The sequence below is a fragment of the Chinchilla lanigera genome, unplaced genomic scaffold, assembly GCF_000276665.1.
Source record: "Chinchilla lanigera isolate Chin_1 unplaced genomic scaffold, ChiLan1.0 scaffold00067, whole genome shotgun sequence".
In the NCBI taxonomy this organism is placed as follows: domain Eukaryota; kingdom Metazoa; phylum Chordata; class Mammalia; order Rodentia; family Chinchillidae; genus Chinchilla; species Chinchilla lanigera.
Genome location: NW_004955468.1, coordinates 12175635 through 12191174, shown reverse-complemented (window position 1 = coordinate 12191174; position 15540 = coordinate 12175635). Strand labels below are relative to the sequence as shown.

Genomic DNA, 15540 nt, shown 5'->3' with positions numbered 1-15540 from the left:
ACACCACCTTATCTCCTGACACATTTAAGTCGGTCATGCAAATTTTCAGCTCTTGTGGTATAGGACCAAGAGACCCTCCTTTTCCTCTTCAGTTGTTTTTGTCAGATTCCCCAGCCCCACAGTGATAGTTTAAGGGATCCAGGAGAAACAGCATACATTTCCTCCTTAGGGTTTTTCCCCCACTAATTCCAAGTACCTATACTACTACTGTTACTATTAGATCTATGTCTAAAAGTAGGTAAAGTTGTACTTGGTGTTTTGTTTGTTTTTCATAGTACTGGGGATTGAATTCAAGGCCTTTGCACTGAGCTACATCCTCAGCGCTTTTTTTTTTTTTTTTTTTTTTTAAACAAGCCCTCAGCAAATAACTGACTTCCCCGGGCAGGGCTAGAACTTGGGATCCTCCCACCTCAGCCTCCCAGTGCTGGGGTTACAGTACTGAGGTACTTCCACAGATAATGGACCCTTTCAGCTAACAGTTACAAATGCCACAGTGCATGACAAATGCTTAAGATTATCACTTTTACTTTCAGTAAATCCCTAAAGAAAATTGAGATCTGGCCCTAAATCTATCCACTGGGGTGGGGGTGGGGGGTCCACCATGTTACATACAAACTCTCAAAGGCCCACGGAGGTTGCTCAGTGAGGACTGGACCATATCCAATAGCTTTACCAGCCAAAGCGCCTTAGTACCAGGCTGGAAACATCACAGGCACTGAACAAAGACTTACTGTACTAAGACATCTATTGTACTTCAAGAGTAATTTCAAAGGCATGCTGGGGTAGAAATTTGGTCACAGAAAGTCAAAAGCTGACTGAGATGAAGTGAAAACTGCAGATAGAAACAATTCTTCCACAAGGCTGGTTATCAAAAAGACAGAACCATGAGTGTGGGATGTGTCTTTGTTTTCATGTGAATAAGACCTGAGTACAATCTTAAGGGGAGAATAAGCAAGTGTGTGATCCTCTTGATATTCTCTTACTGGACTGATAGTTTAATCCATTTTTTTTTTTTCTTGAGACAGGGTTTCACTATGCAGCTCAGGCTGGCCTTGAACTCACTTTGTAGCCCAGGCTGGCCTCGAACTTGTGGCGCTCCTCCTGCCTCAGTGCTGACATTACAGGAGTGCACTGCCACACCTGGCCTACATTTTTTTTCTTGAGCACCAACTATATTTGAGGAGCTGGTATACATGCCAAGACTACTAAAGTGAACAAAACTAATCTCAAGGAGCCTGGGAGAACAAGGTCCTGAGTCTGATTCCTGGTACCAGAAACAAACAAGCAATCAAGGAGACTAGGTTCCCACATCTTGAGTCTTAAACTCCCTCATTATCTTGAAGGAAGGAAGGATGTGTTCCCACGCTCCTTGGAACCAGCCAGGACTCATCCATTCCCTGGCCGTGAACACGCCGTGCAGCTTATGGGGTCTTGTTTTAGAAACAAGACAGTTTTCGAACTGCTCTTCCATTTTAGAAAGAAGACATTTTAGAAACTCCCCATTCTGTCCCTGACCGAGAGGCCATGCAGATACAAGCTTGCTCAACAGGACGTATCCAGAGAGTAATCCTGCCTTCCTCCTTATTCTGACAACCACCTCAGGGAGTGGATGACTCCTCACATTTCCCTCTCCTCAGAATCAGGGTTGGGAACAAGCAATTTCCTGTCCTGCGTTCACATTGCCCCACTACACAGCCTGAGGCCTTGAGGCTCAGCTGAGCTCACAGTGCCCCCTGCTGCCTACTCGTTGCCGAACAGGGACATAACCCTCTTCCCCTGACCTCCTGCTCCTAGTCTGTGAAAGAAGAAAAGCAACAGAATGCCCCCACAAAAGTCAAATGTCTTTATTTTATATATAAAAAAAATTTTTGTACAGTTTCAGTTTCTATGTTTAAGAAAAAAAATTCCTAAAATTGCCATAATGTTTAGATCCACTGCAAACTGTAAAAACAAGCTTTTTATATATTAAAAAAAATTTACATTTTACAATTTTCTACATGCATGCACAAGGTCTCAGCTCTGTAACCAAAAAAGAAAAGAAAAAAGAAAGAAAGAAGAAAAATGGAAACAAAACAAAAAAATATCTAGGTCCAACAGTGGAAAATTCTACACTTACAGTCTCACTTGGAAGGGACTCAAAAAGCCCCTTTTGCACACAACAATCACAACACACACACACACACACACATCAGGTTCGAATTTATCAGCAGATACTGCCCCATGGGGAGGGCAGAGGAAAGAGAAGACTGACTGACACCACCAGGGACAAGGGAGCTCATCCGGGGTCCAGAACCGAGAAGCACAAACCCTGGGAAATAGATGTTTCCAATGAGAAAGCTTCCAGGGATCCCCGCATCTATTCCTCACGGGTATTGTGCTGGGGTTTGCAATGGGAATATTGGAAGTGTGCTAGGGGAAGCAAAAAATCAAGAGATGAAGTAGAGGGGATGGGAAGAAGTCAGAGACCAAAGGGACATAAATCAGAATAAACAGAGGAACACAAACGCTGGTGCAGGAGACAGACAGGGGCCAGTGGGAACAGGGGCAGAGTGGCGAGGTAGGTGAAGGACTGAGGCACCGTGTGGTAATGTGGAGGAAAGGGGGGCAAGCATTCCAAGGCCAAGTAGGGGATGAGCTAGGGTGCCGCGTAGTCAGAGAAACAGGAGTGCTGGAGGGAGCCAGCACAGCATTCCCTGTGGTGGGGGCTGCCAGTGGTGGGCACACCCCTGCAGGGGGAGAGGGAGAAACCCAGAGAGCGGTGGGACGGGCCTGGTGGGCACACAGCTCAGAGGCCTGAGTCGGCTGCCCGTCCCCAGCAGTTCACAGCATGAAGACAACTTCCCATACAGGAGAAGCAAGACAGGTACACACGCACGCACACACACAGACATACACTGGACGATCCATTCTGACGTTTTAAAAAAATAATAATAACCAGAGAAGACAAAGATACCACAGTTCTGACGCAAAGGACCAAAATGCTACCATTCTCAGTCACAGCCCTTAGTGCTTAGAGAGAGAGAGAGACAGTTGGGGAAAAACATTTCTCTTGTTTTAGGAAAAAAGAATGAAAAAAAATCACAGTGATTAAAAACATGGCAGGTTCTTAAAATAAACACTCCCCCGCCCCTAAATCTAGGGCAACAACTAAGATCCCAATTCCTTTCCTTCTGCCCACCCCAACCCACTCCTCAAACCACACCGCACCCCACTCTTGCCCACCAAGGCAAAGACCCCAATCACCATCCAGGCCCTGTTCTCCAGGATAGTGAGGTATTTATGTGACCCAGAAGGGACTCCTCTGAAACCAGATTCTTAAAGAAAAGATAGCTTTCCCAGGACGCCCAAGGCAGGATGCATTTCACCCAGACCTATCTAAGGATGCCCCCAGCCCTAGCCCAAGGCTAACCTCCACCCAGTCTCTGCCTTATCAGCCCTGCAAGCCACTCCTGTGGGGACAAGATGAGCTCGGGCTGAGGGACTCCTCACCCCTCTCTAGTGAATGGTGGGTGGACAGAAATGCCCTTTCATAAAGGACAGTAGAAAAACCCTGATCGATTGCTAGGCTCTGTCACCCCCGGACTTCCCCTACAGACAGGAAGCGGCCTCCCAGGGGAGAGATCAAAGGGCAGCTTATCCCAGAGTGTGCTTTGCAAGGCAAGTACCAGTAAATTTTCTAGGAAAAAGAAGGACCTATTCAGGGGCACTGTGAGTTACTTGGAGACCTGATCCAGGCACAGGCTCCAGCCCAGCCACCAGATCAGTCCTCCATACGGACCCTGGAAGGATGTATATAGGTGTCTTCTATTTCTTTTCCCCTTGGTGAAAACTACATAATTTAAAGGTGTTTCAATTCAAAGGCTCAAATTTACTCCGAAAAGACCTATTAGTGGGCCAGTAAATTTTGTTCAGAATACAATCTAAACTATTGAGAATTTGGACTTGGTACCAAAGCTACGGAAGTAAAATGGGGTGAGGGGCTAAGTGCCCACAGAAGGCAATAATCTTGGTCCCTGACCCCAGTATAGAGCCTAGAGATCCAGGCAGGAAGAGAGAGGAGGGGACCCTGAAAGGCCAAGGAAAAGAGACCCCTGAGGCAAAGAACTGGATTTAAGGCAGGGGACAGGGGGAGCTAGCTCCTCCCCCACAGAGATGAGGCAACAGGTCTCTGGAGCCAAGAGAAGTCAGCAGGCCTGGGGTGGCTGGTGCAGGAAGGAAAGCTGTCTGTTAGGGTCGGCACACTGCTAAGTCTATACAGGAGTCTACATCCCATTGCTCACTGGGAGGAGTGGGAACAAAGGCAAAGCCAGGGTGGGTTCTGAGGGCAGGGATCAACGCAAGGGTCTCTCCCAACTCAAGGATCTGTCCCCTTCCCCCCAGGAGCTGTCCAGGAAAGACCAATTCTCTGGACCTTCCCCAGGGCCCTGGTGAAGTGGTGAAAAGCTTTCCACCTCCAATTGCTGGGATCAAGTGTGACCGGACAATCAGAAACGGCAGGTGGAGACTTCCGGGGAAAGGACGGGATCTTTCCTTGCTCTAACATGAGTGGATGGGGAACAGCAGCTGCAAACAATAGTGCGGTAGGGAGACTCCTGACTCTGGCACTATGTGGCAGGAGCATCTCTGCCCAGCAACTTAAGAGTCTGTTATGGGTAGGAGAGGGTAGCTGCTGCCTTGGCGGAATTTGGCACCAGGGCTCTCTGGGACGTACCGGTGTCCCCCGAGAGACACTGTCAGGGACCACTGGAAAGAATGCTACCAGAACTTGGGTTGTGAGTGGGGCTCAGGAGGCACAGGTACAATCAAGAGGGCCCTGTGCCCTTTTACAAAGCACTGTCATCTGGGGAAATCTGCGGGGAAGGAGAGAGAGAGAGGCACTGATTCCTGCAGGGCCCGGAGTTATACAAAACTGAGGGGAAGGTCCCCCAGGTACTGTCAACAGCAGGAAGGTCTCTCCAGGTTCACATGGGGTAAAATGAGGAAGAGGGAGGAGACAGGGTGAGGAGTAAGTCAATTCAAGTAAAAAACAAGAGCAAGAGGAAGAAGGGCAGTGGGAACTTGGCTGGGCCTGAGAACCAGGCCCCCTCCCACCCCACAAGAGCCCCGGAGTCCCCCACTCCCCTGCTGTTGCACAGTCACACCGAGGTCTCCGACTGCAGCCTCATGACAAACTTGTGCGACTTGGGATCCACAAATTCCTCGGAGAGTTTGAAGAATGGCACCTTCTTGGTGCTAACCACCAGGCTGAAGTCCTGGCGTTTTAAGAGGAAAACGATGCCATCCTTAAGCCCATTGGTCACCGGCTCCTCGCTCACCAGTGTCCACTGTTTAGCCAGCCAGCGTTCCTTGTGGTACTGGATGGTGGGTCCGGCCGCCAGGTACCGCTCCAGGAAGGCCTAAAGAGGGGAGAGGGGGCTGCCTGGATACTGTCACCCACTATCCTTCACCCCCGGGGCATGGCGTCCAAGGATATGTCCCCCAGCTCAATTTATGTGTATGAACCAGTATCTGAGGGTGTCAGAGCAGAAACTGCTCTATAGATGAGGAAGACAGTGCCCACAGAAGCCATGTGGCTCCAGGGTAAAGCCTGGAACTCAGCTCCCTAGCGCTCATCCTTTTCTCTGCTTGCACAGGCTGTGACCTGGACAAACTCTTCCTCGTATAGTTAGTGCCGCGCAGGTGTGAGCTGGGAGAGGGTCAAGCTCCCAGGGCAACATCTTCAGTCACCTGTTCAATGAGGATGACTCAGCCAAAGGCACTCTAGGAAGCTGGCATTTGAGCTGAGGAGTGGGCAATGGTTAAAAGCGTGCACAGGTCAAAGATCATCTGGTGGAGGTCAAGGGGGCCACGTGGGGAAAGCTGGGACTCTGGATTTGGAAATTCCAAAGTCCTTATGAAGCCGAGCAATGGGTCTCAGCCAGCCCCAAACAGTTTCTGAGTATTGCCCTCCCTCAGCTCATCCACTACCCACAACTTCGGGGAAGAAATGAGAAGAGACTATAAGAAGGAGGCAGAGACAAGAGAGAGGGAGAAGGAGAGAGGGAGAGCACTGAGAGAAGAGGTCAAGGGTGGGAAAGAGGAAGTGCAGAGGCTGGGCAAAGAGAAAGGATGCAGGAGCAGTGGGCCTACCTTGGGCGTCATGTCATGCGTGATGCAGAATTCAAGGTGCTGCAAGATGCTCTCCATGGTATGGTAAGGCTGCTGCTTGGTGGTCCGCAGGTACTTCTGCATGGCACGGGCCATGGATGCAAAGATGGCCTGGGCTGCCTCCCGGGGGTCCATCACCTCCCTAGGGTTCTTCTGCTCCTCTTCCTGCAGTCGCTTAATGTGAGTGAAGGCCTCCTCCACGGCCACCACGAGCCTAGAGGACAGAAAGGATCTGGACCAGGTACCCATTTCTCATCCCCCACCACCCCTGTGCACCGGCTCTGACAGCAGCACCCTGAGAAAGGTCAGACATTTGTGCTCTCCCCAACACCTGTCTAGAACCAAGGGCTGGACTTCTATGGACTGGGGCCGGGGAGGGTTCCCCCACTGGAGATAAGAAAATCCAACACACTGTAGTGGGTGCCCACAATGGGGGCAGAGTGAGGACAGGGATTGGAGGAGAGGAATAACTGGATAGAGGACTGTGAAGAAACCCATGACAGCAGTGTGTTAAGAACTGAGAAGGCAATTCTTGTGCCTGAAGTCCAAAAATAGTTAAATATTGGAAAAAACCCAAATGCCCATCCACTGAGGAATGGATAAAAAAGATGTGATATTTTTATACAATGGAGTATTACTCAGCTATAAAGAAGGATAAACTTGAGGCTTTTATAGGTAAATGGATACAACTAGAGACCATACTCATAAGTGAAATGAATCAGACCCACATATATAAATATCATATTGTCTTCCTAGTGGAAAACCTGAAAAAGTAAATAAAATCCAAAAGATACAATAGTTATTGTGAAAAGGAAAGGAACAGCTCAACAGGAAAGAACAACTGGGATGGAGGAAAGGAGAAAAGAAGGGAAAATTTTTTAAATATTTAATGTATATATACATATATATAAATACACACACAAGATAGGTAAGGTAATTGTACTACTAATCTCTATTAGTTCATTGAAAGGAGCAGTTGGTGCTTATATTGTTTGGTCAATTTTGCATGCCAATATCTGGTAATCAGAGCAACTACTCTGAAGATAACAATATGCAATATAACAACCATTGTTAATTTTCTATCTTGTTTTGAAATTCTGCATCATTTTTATTGGGGATTTTTCCTCTCTTCAAAATTAAAAAAAAAAAAAACAGGCCAAGGATATAGCTCAGCAGCACAGTGCCTGCCTGGCAAGTGCAAGATCCTGAGTTTGATTTCTAGTACAAAAAAAAAAAAAAAAGAGTTGGTAAAATTAAAAAAAAAATCTACGTGTCCCAAAAGCAGGACTGACCTGAGGTGATGGAACAAGGAAAGACACGAGGCCTCCAGCTCAGTAGCCAAAGTCCACAAGTGAGGGACCTCCAAGGAGCTTAGGAAGGGCTTCTGGGTGAGTACATGTGGGTATGTGTATGTGTACAAGTCTACAACAGTTAATTCTTTTGTTTCTTTTCTTCTTCTGTACTACAGAGTGAAGCCAGGCCCTTTGCACTGAGCTAAATCCTCAGTCTGCTTTATTTTTTTTATTCTGAGACAGGGTCTCCCTAAGTTGCCCAGGCGGGGCTCAAACTTATGATCCTCTTGTCTCAGACTCCCAGAGTGCTAGGATTACTGTTGCTGCACGAAGCTTCTCAGTTGAGTTCCTTCTGAAAAGATCTCTTTATCCCAAAGGATAAACTTTGGTGAACCAATGGGAAAAGTTTTCATCTCCCAATTACAGCAAGGTAATAGAGGGTGGGGGGACCCCATGTGCCAAGAATGACAGTGACAGCACATGAGAAGAAAGCCGCGCTGTAGGGGCCACCATGGATCCTCCCCACAAGGGCCATTTCTGAGATAACTGGACTCATCCTGGAATGTCACAGAAACAGGGCTGGTGATCCTCGTTCTACTCCAGGGGGACCATCTGCTTCTAGAAGAGAGGAAAGCCTGCCACGCCAAGGTTCCCGGCTCCTCCTCCCCGAAACCCTGGCACGCGGGGCCCAGCAGCAGTAGGTGTCAAGACGAGACTCCAGGCAGGACGTAAGTTCACAAGATAATGTGAACAGGGAGGAGAGGGGTAAGCATAACATTCAGGAATATACCAAAGTATGGACGCAAGAACTGCATTTTTGCAGACAAAAAAAAAAAAAACTCTATCTGCTGATCTAGGTGTCAAAATCCCCCAGTAAAAAGCTAGTCCAGCCTCAGTCCCTGCTGTTGCCAGTGAGGCCCACGTCCCTTTATGAGTCCCTAACCCACTATCGTTGGCAGAATTGAAGAACCCCTCACCTTTACCAGATCCCCATCCCTCTGTGTTTCAATAATCTCAATACAGTTCATAGATGTGCCACATTCACTGACTTTAAAATGGGAAAATTATCCTATTGGAGCTAATCGAATCACACAGCTCTTTCTGTTGCTGGTTTGGTTTGGTTTCTTTTCTTGGGACAGGGTCTCACTATATAGTTCAGGCTGGCCTTGAACTCACTATGTAACCCAAGCTGACCTCCAATTCTCTGTGATGCTCCTGCCTCAACCCCCAAGTGTTGGCATTACAGGCATGCGCCACCACCACCGGCTTTCACATGGGTTCTTTAAAAGCAGAGTCTCCTCTGGCTGGTGGTAGAGGTCAGAGAGAGATCGCTCCTGCTGGAAAAAGTCACTGGAAACGGCATGTGGGGTGGCACAAGGAAGTGATTCTGGCAAAAGGCAGTGCGCTAGGATGAGACGCCCTGCCTCAGGTGAGAGCTATCATTTCTGCCCTGTGAGGCCTAACCAGACGGTTCTGCCAAGGAACAGGAGATGATAAATGTGCAGGGCTTGGTAGCTGCTGAGTTCATGGCAACCTGTAAGGCAGCACTGGAAATGAAGGCATATACACCCTATATCCTCACCGCTCTTCTAATTCCAGCAGTCCCAGAAGTCCCTTGGGCTTCCTGTCCCGGTTCATCCCACAGGCAGCACCACCCCTGCTTCCCCTTCCGCAGGGGCGTACCTCGCCCTGCGCTTGCGCACCCTGCGCTCATGCTCTGCTTCTTCGTAGTAGTACTCATTGTGGCTGTTGTCCCGCCGCCGGGCCGCCGCTGCAATCACAGCCCGAGACTGGCCCGTGGAGTTGTTAGTGCTGTTTTCTGCACAGGATCAGAATAGAGGGGATGGTCACATCAGGTTGTGGCCCAGAGCTCTGGAGACAGAATCTGACAGGTCCAGAAGGAAACTGTCCCACCACCCGGCAATACCTCCCATTCCCAGCCCTCCTGGCCACCTCTGGGTAGAGGCTGCAGGAAAGTAACCAGGAAGGCACTGGAAGGGCAAGGGTCCTGCACATGTTCTTCCCAGGTTCAGGAGGTTCTCGGCTCACAGAGCCCAAGGGCTCAGACCGGGGCTGATGAGCAGACACAGAGGAGCCAGATCGGGGACACACCATAGCTTAAAGGGACAGCAAGTAGAACCAGCAGCTAAGACCAGCCACCTGAAGTCAAGGGAAATGACAGAACAGAGGGGGCCGGGACATGGGCCAGAGAAAGGAAAAGCAAGGGAAGGAGGGTGAGAGAGAAAGAGAAATGAAGGCACTTGGATCCTGCTTGGGAAGAGGCCGGGAGGGGCGGAGGAGCAGGGCCGCTCACCCTCTCCGAGAGAATACACCTTGAAGCCAGACACTTTCTTGGCCAGCACGGACTTGGGCAGGTTGAGAAGGGCAGGGTTGTAGACAGGGAAGTCATGGTAATACTTCTCCAGGATCCACACTGCCACGCGCTGGATGCTGTGGGGGAGACGGCAGGAGGGGGAGGGAGGAGGGACAGACAAGGGGCGCGGGGGAAGGGACACATCAGGGCAGGTCGGCAGGGCAGGAGAGGACACACGACAGGGACAAGCTGCTTCTGGGAAGCCTGGCTCAAGCCTGATGTCTACTTACCAGGCTCCTAACCTTTCTTGGAGCCGGGCCTGCTATTCTTCCCTGCTATGCTGAAGCCCAGGGAAAGAGGGCAGTGGGCCTGGGTCCCCAGCCAAGGGTCCCCTCATCACCCTTCAGCATCTCCCAAGACTGGTGACAAGACCAAAGAGGTGTCACTGATACTCTGGATGGCCGGGGTGGCGGGGGGGAGATCCTGTTCACAAGCACAGTAGTTGACATGCTCCCACCTCCTCTCATATCTCTCCCTCTGGCCCTGCCCTGGCCAGCTCAGCTGAGCGACCATTCACTGAGCGCTTACCAAAAGCTATGCTTCCAAGAAAGGGACAGAACAGTCCCCGTTCATGCCCCATACCTCCTTCCCCTTTGGTCCTTCCTCCTCTAAGACTCCTGATCTCTAATCACCTGTTCACTCCCAGCAGTACCTTGCTCCACAACACTACAAATGACCTTCCCATTAAGCAGCAAATGTTGTTGAAAACCTCCTATGTGCAGAGTACTTAACTCCTGCCAGCCCATCACCTCAGGCCCCCGATCTCACTCTCCGCTATTTCTCCAGGGCACCCATCCCGCCTGCTCCCAGGAACTGTACCTCAGATGGCCCACGTTGTAGAAGCGGCTGGCCCCATCCGTGGAGCGCACAACCTTGAGCGTGAACTGAGGCTGGAGTTGGCGCAGTTCCAGCAGGACCACGGCCAGGTAATGCACGAAGAGCAGAGCATCCACCAGTGACACCGCGAACTGCACGACACCCTGGTAGCTGCGCTCACGGGCATCCAGGATGCGTACACCGTAGAAGAGCCAGTAGGAGACGACGAGGAGAAACACAAGCACCATGAGCAGGGCTCGCAGCACGAAGACACGGGGCAGCGAGGCCTTGGGCCGGCGGAAGAACAGAGCCCAGCTGCCCAGCAGCAGGATGAGCAGCTTGAAGGCCACAGAGATGAAGAGGCCCTCACAGGCTGTCCCACATGGCTCCAGCTCATCCCGCCACAGCAGCGGGGGCAGCAGCAGGAAAGCCAGCGGTGTGAGGAAAGACAGCAACGCCAGAGTGGCCCCTGCCGCCACACCCAGGTGCCGGGAGCAGTCCAGCGGGACACTGTCCTCCATATCCTTGGCAATGCGCGTGAGGTCATCGTGGGAGATGCTGTGCTCTGAGGTGCCCGTGACTACTGTTGTTGTTTCTCCCCAGTTGTCATCCTATAGGTAGGAGGGGTCCACAACAAGAGAGACAGGAGAGGAGGGAGGGAAGAAAGGGAGACGGGGAAAAAGGAGCAGAGAGAAGACAGAGGAAGGAATGGGAAAGGAGAGGGCAGAAAGAAAAATCAACAACTACGCAACCATCAAAATATTTACTGAAGCCAGGCATGGTGGTGCATCCCTGTAATCCCAGCACTCGGGAGGCCGAGGCAGGAGGATTGCAGTGAGTTCAAGACCAGCCTGGGCTGCAAAGTGAGCTCAAGGCCAGCCTGAACTGCGTAGCGAGACCCTCTCTCAAAAAGACAAAAAAAAAAAAAAATTTACTGAGCTCCACTCTGTGTCCCAGCCTGAGCCGCAGCCCTCGAGGAGGAGCTGCCCACTGAGGGAGGAAAACACCATGTGCACAGACAGCAAAGACCCTTGGGACAGAGGGCACAGGACAAGTGCCAAGGGAGCTGCTCAGGCAGTGACAGGAATCCTGGGACAGACTCGCCAGGGAAAACAGGCAGGCTTCCAGGCAACAAAGGGAACTGAGCTGACCCCAGGCGGGAGGTGACATGAACAAGCTTGGCTGAATTAGTGGCTTCCAACCCCAGCTGCACACATTAGAATCACCTAGGGAGTTGGAAAGGATACCAATTACAGCAGAGCGAGATCTGCTTGTCAATCTTTTTAAAAAATATCTCCCCAGATGATTCTAATTTCATCCCAGATTGAGAATCTTTGAACTAAATGATCTCTAAGGGCTGGCTACTCAAACTGTGTTCTGTGACTCACAGCGCGGGCAGCACCTGGGCGCTGGTTCAACCTGCAGACTGCAGACCCACCCCACATTTCATTAAACATTAAAGTTCTAGAAGCACTATCCTTAGTTCCTTCCAGCTTCCGCAGCATGCTTGATTTCAGCAGAAGCCAGAAGGGGAGCACCTGGGGTGAGGATGCATGAACTGAGGCTCCCAGGGGATGCCGAGAGCTGGGGGCTCAGGAGCAGGAGCAGAGCACCGCATGCCCAGGATGGTGAGGCTGAGAGCAATGCCTGGCTAAGCAATAAGCACCTACCCTCCAGGCATGGGGAGCGCCCACTGGTTTCTGATTAAGGGAGTGACCTGACAAAGGCAGCACAGAGACGAGGACCAGCAGGGGAGAGGTGAATGTACAGGGGCGGGCATGGGGGACACAGGGCAGACTCGGGGTCACGGTGGATCGCTGTGAGGCCAGCACTGCTGACCCAGCTGAATGCCCACAGCACAAGGGCCACCTGTTCCTGAAGGCAAGGGGTGAACCGGCTGAGGTGCCCAGTGCCCTTCACAGTGGGGACTGCTCACACTGTTTCTCTGCAGTGGCTGGCGGGCATCCACACAGGAATCCCAAGACCACTCTGCCCACACTCTCCTTCCCTAGGCAGCCTGAACACATCAAGTCCTATCCCGACCCCCAGGGGACAAGGACTACAGGACTGGGACACTGAGGTGCGGAAGTAGGACACGGCCAGGCAGGGCCAGTGATTAGGGAGGTTGAGGAATCTCCTCTCCAAGGATGGGAGAAGAGTCCAATCTGAGTGTAGAAAAGAGATGTGCTGACCACTTTCAGATTAAGGAACTGGGTCTCCCTCTCACCATATGACTCCTGGACCCACCGCCTACCCTCTCACGGGTCAAGGCTCCAACCCAACAAGAGGTGAGCTGAGAGTATCTCAGGGTCACTTCGAGAACCCCTAAGGCCAGGTCACAGGGAAAAGGACTAGGAAAGGGAAAGAGAACAATTCCCTCAAGACCCAGGAATTCACGGTGGCAGTCACAGGGATTTCTCCTGAGGAGAAGGGAGACAAGAGTCTCCAGCCCCACAAGATGCTCCCAAGAAGAAAGAAAAGAGGAATGAGATTTGGGCCACCACAGTGCCATCTCAAATCTTCAGACTGTGTTCCGCCCACTGTCCTCCCTACCAGAGAGGCACCACAGGCCACAGAGGTGAGGACAAAAGCAATCTGCTCACCCTGTCCTGGAGAATCCTCTCCCAGGGTCCTCCCTCCACCCACACAGTCTAACACCTCCCATTCCCATTTCTCCTCTTCTAACTCTTCACGCCTCCTTGCACTAGGACCTGGAGATGTTGTTCCACAGGCTGACACCAGAGGGCAAAGGAGCGCCCACACCTGAAGGCGGAAGAACTCCCAGGTTGTCCACACTCCCAGGCCTCCCCCACCACCACAGCCCTCCTACTCTGGCTCCCCAGCCCTACCCCTCGAGGTGAGGAAGGAGAGGCTGTAGTCTCCCAAGGGAACTTCATTGAAATTCTCTGAGTTCCACAACAAAGCCGTACCTTGGGATGCTAAGCCAAAGGAAGTATAACCAGACAGCCCCTCAACCGATGTGGCCTCTGTCCAAGGAGCCAGGGTTGCAAGCCCTTCCCCTCCTGGTCCTTCCCGACTGCCTCCCGCTCCTCTAAAGGGCATTCTGGAAACGCCCATATGCACCACCTCATCCCGCTGATGCTCACCCGCTCATCCCCCCGCGTGGACTCATTATCTAGCAGGGGCTCTCCTGGAGCCTGGATTGTCACCGACTTGTCTCCACGGCTCCCATCTCGGCTCTTAGAGCGGTGTCGGTCCCGGCGGTCCCTGCAGCAAGAAGCAACAGCACACAATCAAGGGGAGGGTTGGGGTCTTTTCAGCAGCCTTCACCCCACCACCCCAGCACTGCCCCAGCCCTCCCTCTACCACCTGCATCATCCCCACACACATACACACCTGTGCTTGCGGGAGCTGCGCGAGTGGCCTGACTTGTAGGAATAGCCCGAGTACTGGGACTCGGTGTCCATGGCGTCTGAACGCCGCGCCTTGTAACGCTCCAGGGCCGCAGGCTGGGGCCTCTTGGGGGGCCCCACAGCCACCTCCTTCAGCACCGGCTTCTTTAGGCCAAGAGGCACCTTCAGGAAGTCAACTGTCACCCTGAGGGACTCTATTTTGCTGGACGAGTGGGCTTGTCTCAGAGAAAAATCAAGCGACGCTCCTGAGGAGAGGAAGCAGCTGGCTAGAGGAAGCTGCAGTTCCCAGTGGGTCAGGGTAGAGGAGGACCACCCCCATGGCAGCCACAGGAGGCACGGATGGACAGCACCACTCCTATGGCTACCTCTTCCATGGTTTCTTCTCAGTCCAGAGAGCTCAGTTCCACCTGCCCTGCAGGCTAGAAAGAGCCCCCAGCCTTGCTGCACTCAGGACTCAGCAGTGGGAGCAGATGCCAGCAACAGCTCCCAGGACAGGAAGGCCAATGCTATGGTTTAGATCTAAAAGGTCCCCCAAGGGGAAGGGGAAGTAAAAACAATTAAGATGAGATATGTGTATGTACCAATTCCCCAAGATGAATGTACTTATTAGGTACTGAAAACATACACTAATAAAAGAAAACGGCCCCCAAGAGTCTCACATTCAGCAGTGGGGGTTTTTGGATGGTGACTGGATCATAGAGGCATTCTACTTACCTGTGGATTAATAGCCACTGATGAGTTCATAGGGGAATGTGCTGTTAGGAGGTGGGCTCTGCTTGAAGGTAGGGTTTAAGGGGCATGACCTGAAAGAGTATATTCTTGTGCCCAGCTCCTCCCTTTTCTCTCTGCTTCCAGCAGTTTTCCACTGCTAGACCCTCCACCACATTCTGCCTTGGAGCTGATCAGCCCTGGACTGAACCCACGGAATCCATAAGGCAAAATAAACCTCTCCTTCTTTAAACTGCAAACGTTAGCTATTTTGTCCCAGTAATAGGAAAGCTAACTAATACAGCCACTCAGAATGCCTCATCCTGAACCCCCTTGATAGGGAAAATCAGGACAGTGGTTTCCTGTTTTCAGCCAGGAAAAGTGAGGCTCAGCAATGGCTGCTTCTGGCCAGGCTAAGAGTCTGAACTAGTGGAGACCTCAGAAAATAGAAAGCAGCTGCTCCTGGCTAGAGACTACTCCAGGCCTCCCCTCCACCCACACTCATAATATCAAAGTGTGCCCTGAGTGTGCTGCCTGTGGCTGCTTTTATGGAACCATCTCTCCAACATCTACTACAAACACACCCACAAGGCTTTGTGTGTGTATGTGAGGTATGTACAGGTATACACACATACTAGGAAGTGGGGTGAGGGATGGAAACCACTAGCAATATGAAGGGCCCGGCATGGTGGCTTATGCTTATAATACCAGAACTCAGGAGGCTGAGGCAAGAGGATTGTTGTGAATTCAAGACCAGTGTGGGCTACAAAGTGAGCTCAAAGCCAACCTGAATTGCATAGCAAGACCCTGTCACAAAAAGACAAAAAAA

General features: G+C 51.3%; 1 protein-coding gene across 2 annotated transcripts in view; it reads right to left on the bottom strand.

Moving 5' to 3' along the window:
- Nucleotides 1–1852: 1852 nt before the first annotated feature.
- Nucleotides 1853–15540, bottom strand: part of Vangl2 (VANGL planar cell polarity protein 2) — a 27239-nt gene continuing 13551 nt past the window's right edge. For both annotated transcript variants that reach the window (XM_005400210.2, XM_005400209.2), the window contains exons 2-8: nt 13987–14248; nt 13737–13857; nt 10633–11240; nt 9754–9890; nt 9123–9258; nt 6130–6361; nt 1853–5396 (exon numbers count right to left, since the gene is read on the bottom strand). In XM_005400210.2, the coding sequence (XP_005400267.1) occupies nt 5136–5396; nt 6130–6361; nt 9123–9258; nt 9754–9890; nt 10633–11240; nt 13737–13857; nt 13987–14057 (1566 nt within the window). In that variant the 5' untranslated portion in view covers nt 14058–14248 and the 3' untranslated portion in view covers nt 1853–5135. The remainder of the gene's footprint in view (nt 5397–6129; nt 6362–9122; nt 9259–9753; nt 9891–10632; nt 11241–13736; nt 13858–13986; nt 14249–15540) is intronic.